The sequence below is a fragment of the Choristoneura fumiferana genome, chromosome 15 (genome assembly GCF_025370935.1).
Source record: "Choristoneura fumiferana chromosome 15, NRCan_CFum_1, whole genome shotgun sequence".
In the NCBI taxonomy this organism is placed as follows: domain Eukaryota; kingdom Metazoa; phylum Arthropoda; class Insecta; order Lepidoptera; family Tortricidae; genus Choristoneura; species Choristoneura fumiferana.
In genome coordinates, this window is record NC_133486.1 from 10,804,174 (window position 1) to 10,822,605 (window position 18,432).

The 18,432-nt window shown below is 36.6% G+C and overlaps 1 protein-coding gene across 1 annotated transcript in view; it reads left to right on the forward strand.

The window, feature by feature from the left end:
• LOC141435788 (uncharacterized) overlaps positions 1 to 18,432 on the forward strand; it is a 123,749-nt gene that overhangs the window by 81,911 nt on the left and 23,406 nt on the right. The window contains exon 3 of the mRNA XM_074098609.1: positions 14,220 to 14,453. Coding sequence (XP_073954710.1) covers positions 14,220 to 14,453 — 234 coding nt within the window. The remainder of the gene's footprint in view (positions 1 to 14,219; positions 14,454 to 18,432) is intronic.

Sequence of the window (18,432 nt, forward strand, 5' to 3'; positions counted from 1 at the left end):
AATGGGCGGGGCACATTGCTCGCAGGACTGATGGCCGATGGGGTCAAAAGGTTCTCGAATGGCAGGTGTTCAAAGTCAAAGTCAATGTCAAAATATCTTTATTCAATTTAGGCTAGAACAAGCACTTATGAATGTCAAAAAAAAACCTACCACCGGTTCGGAAAAACCTCTATTGAGAAGAATCCGGCAAGAAATTCAACGAGGTATTTTTTTATTAACACATGTGATGCGGAAGGTTTAGCAGGAGATGCCAATAATGGAATAGACGACAGACTGGGTATATTCTCGTAATTTATTTCCCCATTAAGTGGTATAACCTCTCGTATTATAGGTGATAGAAGATTTACTTCACAGTTATTACTTTGGTTTGTATCTATATCTTTGTCAGAATCTTCTCCAAGTAAATTGAGTCATTCCAATGAGGAATTAATAGTAGAAGCGTCTGGAGAAGTGCTATTTCTTCTCAACTGTGTTATTTCTACGATTTAATAATTAATTACCCATTTCTATAACCACAAAACTTACAGGTAGCTTTTTCGGTCATTTCAAAGCCAAAAATTTCAAAAATGGCAACCGATTTTGAAATCTTGCTAAGAATGACCGCTAGAAAACTTGTTTTCAAATTAAAAAAAAACACATTCAATCAGTACACATCGGTTCACTCGTTTAAGAGCTACGTTGCCATAGACAGACAGACAAGACCTACACACAGACACACACATACACACATATACCGGTTAAACTTATAAAAGTAGTTTTTAATTCACTTTACTCATATTTGGCAAAGTGTATTATACTGGACATGACAGAAGTTTATAAAAAAACTACATCATTGGCATTGGGAAGTATGCTGGACATAGCAAAAGCAAGTTAAAACGTTGTGCAGTTGGCAACGGGAAGAATACTGGACGTAGCAAAAGCAAGTTAAAACGTTGTGTAGTTGGCAACGGGAAGTATAATGGACGTTATACTTTGCAAACGTTAAACACACAAACAGAACGTGTTCTTAATGTCAACTATAGTGAAATATGTTTTTTAATTATTACTTAATATCACAATGGCAATAACTCATAACAATTTCATACAAAACCAAGAAAAAAAAACCATTTGTCGGGAGCCCGCTAGACGCGACCTTCCTCCTCTGCATCTTGGCGGCCACAGACGAACACTTGGCGTTCCCACCGGCTTGATACATTTTTTGGTGAAATAATATTAGCATTTAATTAATTTATGCTACTTAAAAAAAAACTCCATGTTTTAATATTACGTGTAGATTTATTTTTTTAGAATGTCCAGTATTCTTCTCGGTGCCAAATTAAGGGTTAAGATATTTTTTCTTCCTTATCTTCTTTGATTGGTTTTGACCTTTGTAACTGAGATGTCATTGCATATTAATCTTCGTATTTTTTATAAAATGAGAATATGTTAATAGGTTTATAGGTTGATACTTTGCGGAGGTCAATATGTAAACAAAATAGATAAACAAGGCGTTTATTTGGTACTACAAACACACATAATCAAGATTACAGAAATAAAAAAAATAGTCCAAACTTAAAAGTAAGTAATCGTTTTATATTGCTTGTGTGTGCTGCAGTGCTTAATGGTCAAAATTGCTCATAAGAGTAAAACACTGATATTCTGCAACAGCCCAAAAGATCGAGAGCAAAATATTAGGTACTGTACTGACTGCTTATAATAAGTATAAACCAAAAAAACAAACAGTGGTAAGCAAAATAAATACACTAGGTATCAGTCAAATAGATAAACTTGATTTTGATTGGTATGTTTATCCTTTAAAAGAGATAAATCGAAACGAATTTGCATAAAACAAGCTAACTACGTGCATTCTGAATAAATTTATTAACGGTTCTTTTTAAGAGTAAACACGGGTGATTTATTGAATAGTAATGTAGTTTTAACCTCCTCTTATACCTATTACATAACGGTTTGTAGAAAAGTTACCACTAATTAAAGTTTGATCTGTGATATTTGGAGGTTCGCTTAATTTAAATGATTGAACGCTATGTTAATTTTAAGAAGACGCTTGGTCGCTTACGTAATTTGATTAGCATTTTACATTTTCTAGTAAAAATTGGAAAGAATCATTAAGTCATTTATTTTATGATTTTGATTTTGCTATCTCGGACAAATAATAAACTATCAAAGGGATACAAGTTTAAAACGCTGACGCCATAATTATTGGTTACGATAACATTTCGCGGTTACTCAATGTGTTTTTCTTCATTTTCAATTCGAAAGGTTTTTTATTTTTATTTTTATGTAAAAACCCATAGAATCCATACATATTATTATTATTTGAATTCGAAAGGTTTCAGATATAAATTTATACTTAATTACATGATTTCATATCAACTCGAAATTTTGATTATTACGATTTATGTACGCAAATACATACCTATTTAAACCATAGCCCTATAAGTGTGTCATATTAATTTCAACTTGATCAACGCGTTTTTGAGAAAATGTGCTTTGACAAACAGACAAACGGAAAAGGAAATGATCTCAAAAAGTCCCTTTTTCTCCTTTTGAGATACGACGACCTATATACTTACCTAACTTTTGCCCGCTACTATCTGCAAAGAAATCAAATATACTTTCGCTATAGTAAGGGTTAGACAGATTTACTATCAGCAAATACTCTAAGCTCCTTTTATTGCCACTCTAATAAATCTGCGAATTGGCGGCCGTTGATCAATTTCCAACAGTTTTAAACGAAACAAGTTACCATCAAGTACTTAATCAATGGCATAGTTACCCCAGGAAGCGCGATACCCTGAACATGGATGTTATCTGTACCATTAAACCGGCCGTTCGACCTTGCTAGGCGAACGGGTGAGGTAGCGGTGCATACCGGTTCTGGAGACCCCGGGGCTTCGACATTCCTTGAGGTTTAAAAGGGTGACAAAGCGCGCTATGAATTGATGTTTATCTTTATTGAAATAAGCATCTAGGTATAAACTCAAAAACAGGGCTACTGCGAAATTCTAAAATCGAAGTTTCTATCGTTCCGTCCGTGTCAATCTCGTATATTCAATACCTAATATAAGAAAGAAGGAAATTTCACATATAACACACACCATTGAATAGGCTAATTCTACAAAAAAATCTAATTAATCCACCAGTTAAATTATCGGAAAAAAATCTACGCGTATTTTTCTTTTGTCAATTAAACAAAATACCTCATATTTTATGTTAAAATCCGTCCAGCCGTTTAGGCTGCAGTGAGGCCCAAAGAAATGGACATACATACCCATATACATAGATACGCTCGAAAAACATAACCCTCCTTCGGGCAGTCGGGTAAAATAAAATTATGGTCCGTTAAAGTACCACGTGACGTCACGCTGTGTGACATTTTCTAGCTCGGCGTGACGTCACAAGCTACTCTCGAACTATGGCGCTTCATCTTTGTCATTATGTGTTTGATTGTCAAAAAAATGATTTACTGTCATTTGGTGCAAATGGAAAATCGACCACTTGATTGACGATTGAAACATTGAATACTAACCAGAGTGAATTTTTGTCAAAATGTGCTTAGAAAAATGATTTTGGGTGGAACATATATTTTACAGTAAAATTCTTCATATTTCTGGGTGTACTTAAGTAAATACAAGTGATATTTTTTTGACATAGATAAAATTTTACAATTTTACCACAGGACAAAGTTCCATTTTCGACGATATTCAGGATGGTCAATTTTCCTTGTTGATGTATTTCAAATTGTATTTTTTCTGCACTTGACGTATAATTTCGAGTTGTCCATTTGAAACTTAACAGAATAATATTTATACCCAAGGAATCTATCTATCCAATGAGGGTTTTCCAACAGGCAAAATAGCGCTAGATGGCGTTAGTATCGTGAAGTCTGTTTGACATTTGCCACTCATCAGCCACTCACAAGCTAGACTGAAACGTCAAACGGACTAACGCCATCTAGCGATCTTTCGCGGAAAACCCTAATTTCTTCGCGGATGCATATGAGTTTTCCTTCAAGACCATTGTATATTTAAAGTGTAGATAATTTCATAAGTACATTCCGAAAAACTCAAAAGTTGGAATCCACGACCCTCAGCTTGAAAGACCACAGGGCAAACCACTCTACTGCCACAGCTTGCATGTCATTTGGTAGACGCAATTTAACCACAAACACTTTTAATCTGCAATCGTGAGTTCATCTCAAGAATCCATTGCAAAACAATTTCACATAAAACTTAAAACGTCGTTAACCTTGTAATTAAGGAATTGAATATTCATCCGCGCTATTAAAATCTCATCTGCATCTCTTTAATGTTTTTCAAAGTGCAACGAAAAAAGGCCGACGTTGAGGTTGACGTGGACCTTTTCAGTGTGGGTTTAAGGGTTAAATTTGCGCAAAATCTTTTGATTATTTGAAGCTTAATCAGATTCTTCGATTGCTAATTATTAAAGAGCATCTATTGATGTTATTTAGATATTGAGCATATGTCAAATAGTGTGAAAATGTCATTTCATTTCTTTGGAAAAAAAACACTAATATCAATGTGTAATAATTATGTGGTGTGATTTTTTACGAACAATTGAGGTTATAAATATATATACAGCCATAGTATCAAAATTAGTTATTGCACACATCTACCCTATGGTTAGTTAGTGGCATAGAGATTTATAGACATTTTTGACATCTTGGTACAGTACATATCTTATACGTTCTGTCTCAAGTCAGTCTTGTCGTTGGTCAAGTCGCGTTGACATTGATCAATATCAAGACCCATGATGTACTGAGTACAGAGATTATTTCGCGGATAAAGTTCATTTAGAGAGGTTGTCAAACTTTTTTTCTCGTAGAAACTAGTACTTTCGAAGTTTTACTGTTTTCGGTGACGCCCTGCTGCTTCGTACATTTCTAGTATGTGCATTCCAAAAACTCCTAAAGCCTACATTTTTTTTCACGCCAACGTGGACCCCCGCCTGGTCTCCCGTGGACCCCTGGGAGTCCACCTGGACCACATTGGGAGTCTCTGATGTAGAGCAGTCCCCAACCGGATTAGCTTGATATTTTCTTCCTCTACTACTTCGCTATACTCCTTGACAGCACACCACTGTTGGGGTTGTTGTTGAGGATCAGAAGTGAACCTTCATGGCGATTTTCTTGGGAAACTGGTGTGGTTCCCCTTGATTTCCACAACGCAGTGCTGGAGTCCAGAGTTCGTAGTTGACAATAGAGAGCATTGCTGTCCACTGTCACATCAGACCTCGTAGTCGCCTTTTACGTCACCCACGGAGATGAGTCCAACCTTTTCTAAAACCGTTCACGACACGGACAAACAGATGAAATCTTTTACAAGGATGTTCAATGAACCAATCCAACCATCCGCTTAAATATTTTGGATTTATTTTAAATCATGCTGAATCACAGAAATAATCTTATTTGTCATCATCATCATCATCAGCCTATAGCAGTCCACTGCTGGACATAGGCCTTCCCCAAAGAGCGCCATTGCGCCCTGTCCTCGGCTAGACGCATCCAGCTTCTACCAGCAGCCTTTCGCAAATCGTCACTCCACCTGGCCGGAGGGCGCCCTACACTACGTTTGCCAAGACGCAGTCTCCACTCAAGAACTCGTTTACTCCCGCGGTTGTCGGTTCTTCGACAGATATGACCAGGCCACTGCCACTTCAACTTGCTAATTCTCTGAGCTATGTCGATGACCTTAGTTCTGTGTCGGATAGCCTCGTTGCGGATTCTATCTTTCAGAGAAACCCCGAGCATAGCTCGTTCTATAGCTCGCTGAGCGACCTTGAAGATCTTATTTGGAACGTAATTTATCATCATCATCATCATCACTATCAGCCGAAGGAAATTCGCTCCCCCATAGACCTCCGGTTGCTTCATTTGGAAGCGGCCTGCAATCATCGTAAACCTGCGGCTTTAACCAGGTGATCCGCCCATCGGCTGCGTTATTGTTTCTCAGTTTCAAATCCGTACTAATATTATAAATGCGAAATTGTGTGTGTTTGTGTGTTTGTATTTTTGTATGTTTTCCGTCTTTCACGTCGAAACGGAGCGATGGATCGACGTGTTTTTGGCATAGAGATAGTTTATGAGCCCGGAGTGACATAGGCTACTTTTTATCCCAGAAAAATGCACAGTTCCCGAGGAAACAGGGCGCGATAACCGAATTCCACGCGGGGGGAGCCGCGGGCAAAAAGAATCGGAAGACGAAGCGTTAGCAGGCCTACCACATCGCGAGAGTTTCTGTCGACTTGTTGTTCATTGTGGCGTTCTAAGGTAGAGGCTTTTATTTAACAGTGCACGTCATCCAGTAGAAGATGATGATGATGATAAATAAAACAAAACAACAACGACAATGCAAATGGAACATGATTTTGCTTCAATAGTTTAAATGTCACCTAAATTTAAAATAATCTCTTTCCGTTACGCCACGTCCCGATTGACCAACCCCACTATCTCTAAAAGCACTTTTAACTCTATAACTCCACTTGTTAGTGCATTAGCTGACCGCCAGTGTGCGTTGGTGACGCAACGGTTAACGGTGAAGTCTTAATCGCCACTTGTCCAAGCGGTTTGCAGGTACGACCTAATTTGCTGTATCGAGTGCCTCTATTCTAAGGAAATCTAACACGCTTAGTATTTTCTCATTGCTGAGTTTGTCTCGTTTTCTTTGGCCTGGTTAGAAGGAGACATATAGTATTAAATGACAAATTAGGTCACAAAACGCTCGATATATGGGTGTACTTATAATGGATACATTTTGAGTCATATGTAATTTCCCGTACCTAGTTTAAGAATTACGTAAACTATTGCACTGCGAAATGTGTTCCTGCTTTAATTAAAGCAACTGCACTTAAGTACCTACTTCTCAACATTCTGTTTGCAAACTTATAATTAAGTCAAACAAAGACTCGGAAGCTGCAGCGTGTCATTAGCTAAATTGTGTGTATGGCTAAATGGGAAAGTAACGAAGTGAACCGTGACCTGGGAAGGTCGAATTGCGGCGCTGGCGCAGGGCACGTAGCAGTGTTGCCAGATGAAAGTGATTTTTTTTTATATATTAATTTCATGCAATTTTGTATATTAAGTTCTGTTTCCGAAATCAGCAAAATATACCTATAAGTAAATGAGTATACAAGAATTACTGTTTTGAAGATAATTAAATAGATAAAAAATTGCGTAACTAACTTATCTTCGTTTTAATGTCAATGTTAATATTGACATTAAAATCGAAACGATATCTAAATATAGATAGTCCACGATATGCTTATTTAATATTAGCAGTTTCTGTTTGGATGCAATCAAGTTATGAAAGGTCATAGAGTTAGCTAAAATCTATAGATTTTTACTAGCCTGGTAACACTAACGGGAGTGACGCAATAGGAGGCATCTTGCTTGTCTTATTACTTCACTTCATTCGTGCCTTATTACCTTCAATAATATTATGTATTGCCGTAGGCATAATACGTAGTCTACCCATCTGATGGACGTAAAGTGTATAACGTAACTTGAGTATTTAGTGTTTGCCTTTTAAAAACACAGACACAACACACACAAACATCACGCCTGTATTCTCAAATGGGGTAGGCAGAGCACACGAAACGTTACCGCTTCGGAGCCACTTTTAGCAATTTTAGGTTTTAAGTTTGACAAAAACGGTACAATTAGGTTGCTAGCCTGTCGCCTAGGGTAAATATAACCTACTTTAACCTATATCCTCAGTCGCCTCTTACGACATCCACGGAAGAAATGGAGAGGTGTAATTCTAACCCGACCCCACACGGGTAAAACGGTTTTAAAAACATTATTAGGAAACGAAACCTCTTCATTCGTCAATTCATCGCAGTTCCATGGAAATTAAAGGAAAACTATTGTGGTGATAGAAGAGGTGATGCAAAATTTAACAGCTTTTTGGTAAAGAAAATATTGCAGAAAATCGCATTCGAAATGGTGGGCAAGCAAAGAGTAGGACGTCCACCAACGAGATTAACGGATTATACCTTCCTGGTTTAAAGCTGCAGGCTCACGATGGCTGCCGCTTCTAACCGAAGCAACAGAGGCCTATGGGAGAGGCCTATTGTCCACCAGTGGACATCCTACGTCTGCTATGATAATGTAATGATATTTTTTTTTGAAGAAGCTGTGACATTTTTACTTTATTGGTAAATTTTATGGATGCATGAATCCTGTGATACTTAGTTCTCAAAATCAGAAGACATGCCCCAGGTTATGGGCCAAGTGATGCAATGTTTCATGAAACCTCGCTGACCTTTACTGTAACCACGCCTTTTGTTAAGTGTTTTTAGTGGGTTCTGTTTTATAAAAAATATTTCATAATAATTTCTAGGCTATGTTTACATGGGACCGGGCTATAAGATCAGAGGCGCATTTCAAAAATTTAAAAATATTATTGCTCTTCTGCTATTGGATTTGGATATAAAATACTTTTGAAATATTTGATATTGATTTCTTTACATTGATTGATGACACACTATGTTATTTTTTTAAATTACATGGATGACGGATGTAGAAATTTATCTACATCGCTATACCAAGTTTTTTAGTAGGTAATGGTATCAATAACTATGATAAGTAAGGATAAGTAGGTAGGTAGGGGATAAGTTCGCCTTTGTGCTCTTTTGTTTTTATTTTTTATTTTTGTGTTTTATGTACAATAAAGTATTTACATACATACATACACAAGGGAAATGATTTGATTCTGTGTTTGTTTTGCAATGAGCAAACTCAAAAACTACATTTCATCTAAGTAAATCGCTAAGCCGATTTAGATGAAATTCGGTAATGGACATAGCGTAATTTTTATCCCGGAAAATTGCATAGCTCCCCCAGGAAAGTGATAAATGGTAATTACTTTTTAAATAAGTAGGTAAAGCTTTAATCCAGCAATAGTAGGTAAGTAGTAGTCTGCGTCAACACCTCCTCAGCGCCATCTAACTGGAAGGCAACCCCATCTCTGGATAACTTCCATTATTAAACTTTCATTAAACCCGCGATAGTCAAATGTTTACAGAGGAACCCTAAATTCATTTAGCAATCAGCTGTCACATCACGAAAGTAGCCGCTAGCCAATCAATGCGGTACAGTCGAACACAAGTGATGACATAACGCGTCAACAGGTACAGCCTGGACGCAATTGTGCAATGGAGACGGGCATGTAGGGCTGGCAACAAAATAAAAATTTATGTCATAATTATATTTAGGTATCGATTTATTATTATAAATTTTAGGTCTTATTTGTCAGAATAACTAGTCTAAAATGAAGTTATTTTTGCATACTTTGTGTTTATCTATAAATATCTACATAGTAGGTACTTAGACTAACCCAGCAAAAGTATACTCCGTAATAAAGTATGTTTGGCAGCCCTAGCCGCAAGTACAGTCAGCTAAGTAATTGAGAAATGAATGACTGTGAAATGACCAATTAACTGTTTTTTAATGATGTTAAGATTTAAGATGTCTGTTGTCTAACTACTAATGAATGATGAGTTATGGTGGCGCTTCTTTTAATTACTATGGTCGTTATAAGGTATTTAAAACTATATCGTCGCTGAGAATGTGACCTTTTTTTTTTCATTATGTACTGTGGTTTTTTATAACGCTGGCTAAATGAACTTTGTCCTTACAATAGTCAAATAAAACAATTAAACGCTGAAATAAAACCTTTATTTTCCTAAACTAATACGTTTAGGTACTTACCTATTTTCTACATTAGGTCCCGATATTTCGACGCATTCACTTGCATCTACCGAGTAGACTTTTAAAAATTCGGATGGATGCTATTATTATTGACCCGGTCAAATCCGCGGATCCACGGTGGATGCAGGCCGTTTCCAATCGAAACCACTGGAGGTCTATGTGGGAGGCCTATGTCCAACAGAGGACCACCTACGACTCATATCATGATGATGACAATGATGATGATGAGTCTTCTGCCTATAAATCTGTACTGTACTAAATACTTCATTTTGATTACTTAATCATTAGCTATGTTGCTTAATAATATTTTCTCAACAATACCTAATAATTAGGGATGGGCCGAATATTCGTTTTATATTCGGTATTCGGCACATTCGGCAGGTTTACCAAATATTCGTATTTGGCCGATTATTCGGCTAAACCACCCAATGTTCGGCAAAGTGGTACTCAAATATTTTACTGTATTGAGCCATGTATAAGTTGAGTGTTAAATGTGTTATTTTTATAAGGTACAATGAGGCTTTATGTTTTTGTTGACACTAGCTTTATTCCCAATAACAATAGATAATAAAGCTGGTTTTAATTAAAAACAAAATATAAGTATGTAACTGTTTTGAGATACGGCTACAGTGATATTTATAATAAAATAATACCTTAATATAATCAATCAGATCTTTATTGTGTTTTTTTTTGTTTTAATCAAGAGTTGCATGATTAAATTACATTTCATTCGGCCGAATTTTCGTATTCGGTGAAACCCATGTTCGGCATCTCTACTAATAATTATACTTAGGTGTCAATAATAATGTTCACACTGTCTGCAACTCATAACTGTTTTTTTAGTTAACTTCCTAAAGTAAATTACTCAGTAAATTGCCTCCGACTGTACATTTACATTGACATGCCAAACATGACGAATATTTGTACATCCTGCATTTCGCTGTCAGACTGACATGTGTAATTTTGTTAACACCTGTCGGCAAATACCACCTACATACCTACTTTGCATTGATGTCGCATAATATGAAAGGCGACGGTTATGTAACTAAGGAAAAGCATTAACCTATACTCAATGGAGGTTTAACTTAAAATAAGTGGTAATAAACTTAGAAATTTATTTTTGCGGAGAAAACTTTATCTATAGAGAATTGGGAAATTTTCAGGGTAATTTTTTTTCACTTCTCATGCTCGTAAAGTTCGTGGGTATACCTTTACTTGCCCGAATTTCATGTGGTATAATATTCAACCGCCATAATATTGTTTCTTATAAATTCATTTTCACTACTCATTGTTTACCATATTAATCAAATGACAGAATCTTTGTTTCCGATAATATGAATTTTAATAATTTCATTTTTCATAATCATTGTAAGCCATAAGTATCACATGCCATAATATCATTTGCCATCCATGTAAATGGTGAGTACCGACACTATATACTGATAAATCCCATACGTCAAACAAGCCTTTGAATTAGGTAAATTTGAATCACATAGATTAGGTTAGGTTAGAATTGCGACATTTGATTTGTGCGAGCGAGCAAGACGGTTCGGAGCAGAAGCGACTCGGATAGGTTAGGTTCAGAAGGCCCGCCTTAACCTTCGATGTTAGGTATTTTTTTTATAGCAGCCCGGATCACAAAGATAATAGATAGATTAGTAATAGAAAAAAGCAATTTTAATCAATCATAATCAAAATAAACACCATTTAGTAAAGCATTTGAATATTCTATTAAATAATATTATTGCACTTAATAATATGGAAAACAATTATACGTATTGCATTCGTATCATTGTGGCATCTAATTTTCGGGAAAATAAGAATATATCAAATAAACTTTCTAGTAAACGAAACATTGGGGCAAATGAAGTTTCGGGCATATGAACTTCGGGCAAATGAAATTATGGCATATAACTTTCGGGCAAACAATAGATAACCAAAGTTCGTGTTTATCTGGATCTAGGCGATATAAAATGACTTTTTATGCTCTAGTGCATAAAGAAAAATCTTCGTCTAAGACCACGGTGTTAAGAGCCACAAACAAAAAAGTTTCTAAATATTTTTTTAATATTTTTTAATTTATATATAACTCAAAATCAATCGAATAAATCAATAAAACTAAATATTTAATATTATACTAGCAATGCATGAAAAATAAAACTAAGAAATTTTTAAGGTAAGTATGTGAACAATGTTTCCACTGTTGCTATTTCATTTCCATTCAATCGAAGTGAAAAGTAGAGTATACCTACAACTCGAGCATTAAGCCCATTTTTCCCTCGACATATCTATCAACCCTCGTCGTACCGGTTTGAGTGGCTATATGAACGTGTCGGGTAAAATGGCTCGTTTTATGCTCATAGTGAACAATCTACTAAGTATTCTATTTTAATCCGTCTGGTTAGATTATAAAAAAAATATTGGATACGTTTTTTTTTTGTCAATTAAAATAAATTAAGATATAGCCCGTTAAAGCTCCGCGTTGCACCACGGGCCCGGGTCACCGCGTAGACAAATTAAAAACATTGTCAATCCTACTTTAATATTATAAATGTGAAAGTTTGTGAAGATTTTTGGATGTTTGGAGGTTTGTATGTTTAGATGTTTGTTACTGTATCACGCAATAACGGCTGAACAATCACAAACGTGACATAAATATCAATAGTTGGTAAACGGGCGATACTAGCGCCATCTATCTTGTCTTAGACACCCTCATTACATTGCGGTGCACGGTTGACCACTTTGAACTCGTTCGCTTTATGTCCTCTCATTACCTAATACAACTTGTGCGATTATTCTTGCGTGTCTAAACCAGGTTTTAGTTGTAATCCTATTACTTGTGCCGATTAAAATAAATAGTTTCAAAAAATGATAATTAATCGTTTAAATCTGTGCCCAGCAGTGGGACGTATATAGGCTGGGGTGATGTGATCGTTTAAATACTGTAAGCAACTTATGTTTGTTTGTACGTAGCGAATAATGCGAATAGATAATTTTTATCGTCAACATTGTAAACTTTGTAGTCTCAGTGCCATCTATGAATAATATTCGGTACTACGTACTTTAAACTGAAGGGAGCATGATTTAAGATAAGAAGTTAGGTAAATGGTTAGTCTAGTTACCGATAGATGTCACTGTTGTTAAAATATAAGGGGGTCTCGTTGCCTTCCTATTAGCGTTTTGTTTCAATTTTGCTTTGATGATGTCATTAATTCTAACCCTTTTTGTTGAATAACTTCCAATCGTTTTATTAACTATACCTAGTGCCATCCACGAAGACGCGTGATTTTGTCAAAACTAGACATTAATGACATTGTAATAAGAACCACGGCACGCGTCATCGTGAATGACTACCTATACGTCTTTTCATTAATTAAGCTGATGATAAAAAAACAAATGTACATAGGTAAAACACACAAACGCGGAATAGACTTTGCAATCATAAAAATAATATTTTAAATACGTATAATGACTACTTCATTATTGAAAAAAAAAATTAAGAATAGGGTAGTTAATAATAAGTTGTACTTATTTAAAATACTGTAAGAACATTTTTTTATGTATTTTTTTTTTGTATTGCAATTGTAATACGAATTTATAATGCATTTGGTCATCAACCAAGTTTTGCAGATACATTAAAATAAAAATGAATTAATTAAATAAATGTATACTACCTACGTTCGCCCATCACCTCAAAACAGCTGCTTCTCTGGTCAATTCTTTTTTTGTTGTGTTTGTAATTTTCAGGCGAAGATTTGTTTGAACGAAAACGTTTAAAAAATTGTAAGCAAGTGTAAAATAATCGGATATAAAAATTTTCATACAATTGAGAGTGAGTGAATGAGACGTATCTGTGCTAATTCGGGGCGGGCGGCTAGTTATTAATAACGATGAGACAAGGTTACTTTTGTACAACCATAATTCAAAAGCTCCGAAAACTTTGAGTTACTACTCTATTAATCACAATGAATACATGATTTGTTATTAGTTGTATCTATTGTGGTAGTTTTCCATTTGAAAAACTTTAGTAATTAATATATATTTTCGTTGAGATAGGTAGTTCCAGAGCCTGGGATCACCTTTTTAATCACAGAAGATTAACGCATTGCAATGAAATGAGTAATAGTTTATACCTTATATTCTTAAAACAGGATCCATAAAAAATCCCTATGTTTCCATAATTATATCCCCTTTTTTCATAATTTCATTTCGCGTAACAACGTTAGCCATAAAATACATATTTATTTGAAACCGTGCTGATTTCAGGATTTATTTGCATTTCCTAAAAAAATACTGTTTCAGAAATTTGAGAAATGAAAATTATGAAAAAGGGTACATTATTACATTATTATGTACATACTTTTTTACACCGAATAAATTTATTCTACTCTTACATTATGAAATCCGGTCAAAGGAGAAGGAGAAATCTGGTCTTACGGTAATCTTTCTCTAATATTAAGTTATTAATGTCCTGTTTTTCTTTTCGCAGAGTTACAAAGAAAAAGATGCCGGTAAAGTAGTCCTGTACACCACGACCATGGGCATCGTCCGCAGTACGTACCAGCGGTGCAACCTGGTCAAGAAAATCCTGAGAAACCTACTGGTGAAATATGAGGAGCGGGATGTCTTCATGAGCACTGAGTATCAAGATGAAATAAGGGACAGAATGAAGAGTGACCAGATCAGGATCCCGCAGCTGTTCGTCGATGGACATTATGTTGGGGTGAGTTGCTAATGGATACTAGCTTTTCCTATTCCTTTGCAGATTTCCGCATTAATAATTGTTGTCAAATACGTCCGTATTTCTTGGTGACAACCTAGGGAATTTCACGAATCAGCTTTCTTGGTCTAAGGGTTAAGGCTGAGCGTTAAATAACGGTCATTCAGTAGGGACTTTTTTGTGTATTATTATAACGCAGTATATACACACACACTACGCAGTATGTACACTGTAGACTTATTTAGGTAGTTGTATAGCGCAATGGTGAATCCCAGGACAGTTTCTTTGTTTGATAGAGCGGTCGCTCTAGGTTCCAGATGGCAAGAGCTGCCATTTTTCAGTTTCTAGTACAAATTAAAATTTTATAGCGCTTTTTGAGACGCGTGGAAGCGGTGTAAACAATCTCGCTCTACTTTAATCAAGTGCTAGAGCCAGCGCTGTTGATGGTTTTAGTGATAGTACTAAACCTTTTTAGGGGTATGTACGTTGACGTTTCGTTGAGGTAATGCGTCTCTGGAAGTAGACAAATCACAGTAAAAATACTTTCTATAAGTTGCTAAATAATTTCTGTCATACTTTTATGTATAAACGACTCCATCCATCTACACCATCAATATAATCGCCAGCGCCATCTATTATCGAATAGAAGAACTAACGGGGTCACAGCTTTCGTGCCACCCGTCGCTATCAAATCATTTCTATTGGTTTTCATGTATCTGTCTGTCTAAATGTCTGATAAATATCAATTACATAAACATCAATTGGCCCACTGCTGGACACAGGCCTCGTCTAGGACTGAGAGGGCTTGGACTACTTATAATTATCAGCAGTTTAGGCCCAGTGCGAATTGAGTACTTCAACATTGAATTTCCACCCTATATGTATTTTCTTTCCCTCGTGCATTATATAAGAAAAATAAAAAACTACCTATATTAAACAAAACAAGTAAATCACACCAAAAATACCTGAGCCTTCGAAGTCCTATATTTCCTTTATATTTATTCGTTTAAGGTTTTAATTAAAGGAATATTAGAGGTTACACAAAGAGGTCGGAAGTAAGGTAGGTCTTCACCACATTATCGTAATGGCAGGACAGGGTTGGCACAAACAAAATAGAATTTTAAAGTAAATTGTTCATTACTACCTTAACATTTCTGAAATCTTTACACACTCGTTGTATAAAATAAAGTTTTTTTCTGCCGTCTGTCCCTCTGTAAGTATGTATGGTATGTATATACGTATAATCTTAGATGTTTCAGGCTACACAACGGGTTTTGGTGCGGTTGTCACCAATTGTACATTGATTTACGTGTGACTCACGATTACAAAAATACACTATTTTGGCTTAGCCCTACAATTATTTATAGGGCCCCCCAATTATTTACTAACATTATTAGTAAACGCGTAGTCACATTCGTAACTCAATTTTTTTATAAAATTTACTTCACACCTCATGTAATAAGGTTTGACAACCCTAGCGGATTACGATGTCACCGGGACTGTAATAGCAGGTAGCATTCTCCGGTGCATTGCTCGCCCCTATTGGCTTTAATGCACCGCAACAGTAGGGTTGCCACATTCATTCGAAATAATATATTTTTTTGTCGAAATCCAAAGAAAACCGAAGGATTCATTTATTTACTTCAGAATAATTTCTTCTCATTTCCTTCGAGTTATCATCACCCTGCGAGTAAGCTAGTCCTCATCATCATCATCATCATCTCAGCCTATATCCCACTGCTGGGTAACAGGGCTCCTCTCAGAATAAAAGGGCTTTGGCCATAGTTCTTCAGCCCAGTGCGGATTGGGAACTTTACACATACCTACCATTAAATTTCTTTACCGGTGTGTACAGGTTTTCTCACGGTGTTTTCCTTCACCGTAAAGCTCGTGGTAAATTTCACATTAGTTCCGAAAACTCATCGTCCTGCGGGTAAGATAGTGGGATATCAGTTACTGTTAAATAACTCCTTTTGAAGGTACTTTCCTATTTTATATATAGAAGAAAGTACTAACAAGCTATTCTCATTTTTATTTTCTTTACCCTAGTCTAGACTCTAGAATGCTCGTCTGTAAACTTACTAGATTAAGTTTGGAACTCTGATTCAAAGCGAACATCGGTTGGATTATTTCTAAGAAAATCTGTATCACAAATCGGTTTTCGTATTAAGCACATGTTAACTACAGTTGTTAATCTACTGAAAAGGGCTTGGAATTTTTAGAATATATGCACGGTAACTTCGTTCGTAGCTCCCCGATTTTGACTTTTTGACTTACAAGATTACATGTAACATCACAAGCACCAATATCTGACACAGTTTGCGTGCATACATAAATATCTGACGTATATATATATATATATATACATATAATATCTATTTCTAGGACCGAGTCAGATATTTTTGCACGCTCCGCTGTAGCTGATAACTATTAATGCAGGTGAATGTACGAGACCAAACTTCGTCCAGCAGTGTATTATCCTAACTTACATATTAGCGGAATCTATGGAGCGATAATTATTCAATGAAAAATCATTTAAGTAATTCGAATCGCACAAAACAAAAAGCACGTTAATAGAAAAACCTTCACTGCCTTTTCCCAAAAGAACATAAGTAATAACATATCGCTAGAACACGTCTATAATACATTCTCATCATCAGCCTATCTTAGTCCACTGCTGGACATAGACCTCTCCAATTGCATGCCACTGAGCACGATCCTCGGCCACTCTCATCCAGTTACTGCCAGCTACCCTGCGAAGATCATCGCTCCACCTAGTCTGAGGACATCCCACGCCACACTTGCCGATTCGCGGTCTCTACTCAAGAAATCGTTTACCCCAGCAGTTATCGGTTCCTCGGCTGATATGGCCGGCCCACTGCCACTTCAGTTTGCTTATCCGGTGAGCTATGTCGATGCCTTTAGTTCTCTGTCGGATCTCCTCGTTCCGAATTCGACCCTTCAGAGAAACGTACATCTTAGTAAGTTATATTGAACTTTCTTAGGTCATACAAGTAACCAGATACAAATAAGTTTAGCTCCTTAGGTCCTTGCCAGTTGGCCTCATAGAGACGCTCAGAGTCACACAACGAGCTATGGAGAGAGCTTTACTCGTTGCTTCTTTACGCGATAGAATCCGGAATACGGAAATTTGCCGAAGAAGTAAAGCTTAACCGACATAGCTCGAAGAATATACAAGTTGGAGTGACAATGGGCGGACCACATCGCTCAAAGAACGGATTACGAAATCTTTGGGGTAGACCGGTTCTTGAATGGCAACTACAAGCTGGCAGGCCTACCACTAGGTACACTGATGACATTGTGAGAGTTGCGGGTGCAAGTGGCGCGTTGTCGTTGATTGTGGCGTGAAGGGGGCGACTTTTGTTCACCAGTGGACCTTTTTACGGCTGATGATGATGATGAAATTGGTTAGCTAAGTAAATGCAGTGCTACTGTGGCTCGTTGTCCGGCGCGATAGCTTGGGTCGATACCGCCTGTTGAGCCCCCAGCGGAGGTGCACACGTGGTTAAGGCGAAAACCGTGGAGACTCCATTTTCTTTATTTATTTCTAAGCCTTAGCAGTAATGCTGTATGTCTAAAACAAACTCTCATTTTCATGTCAGTGTTACTTTTCAGAATGAAAGAAAAAAGTAAGTCCCTCCGCTCGTATTTCCGTCAGTTTGCCTGTCCCAAACCTTAGGTACATAAAATTATCAAATACTAGCTTTTGCCCGCGGCTTCGCCCGCGTGGAATTCTGTTATCGTGCGTTGTTCCCTCGGGAACTGTGCATTTGACCGGGATAAAAAGTAGCCTATATCTGCCTATATTTGGCCCATAAACTATCTTTATGCCAAAAATCACGCCGATCCGTCGCTCCGTTTCGACGTGAAAGACGGACTAACATACAGACACACACATTTATAATATTAGTATGAATTGTGTGTTAGTTACCGTAGTCACTATTATATATTTAAAGTAAAC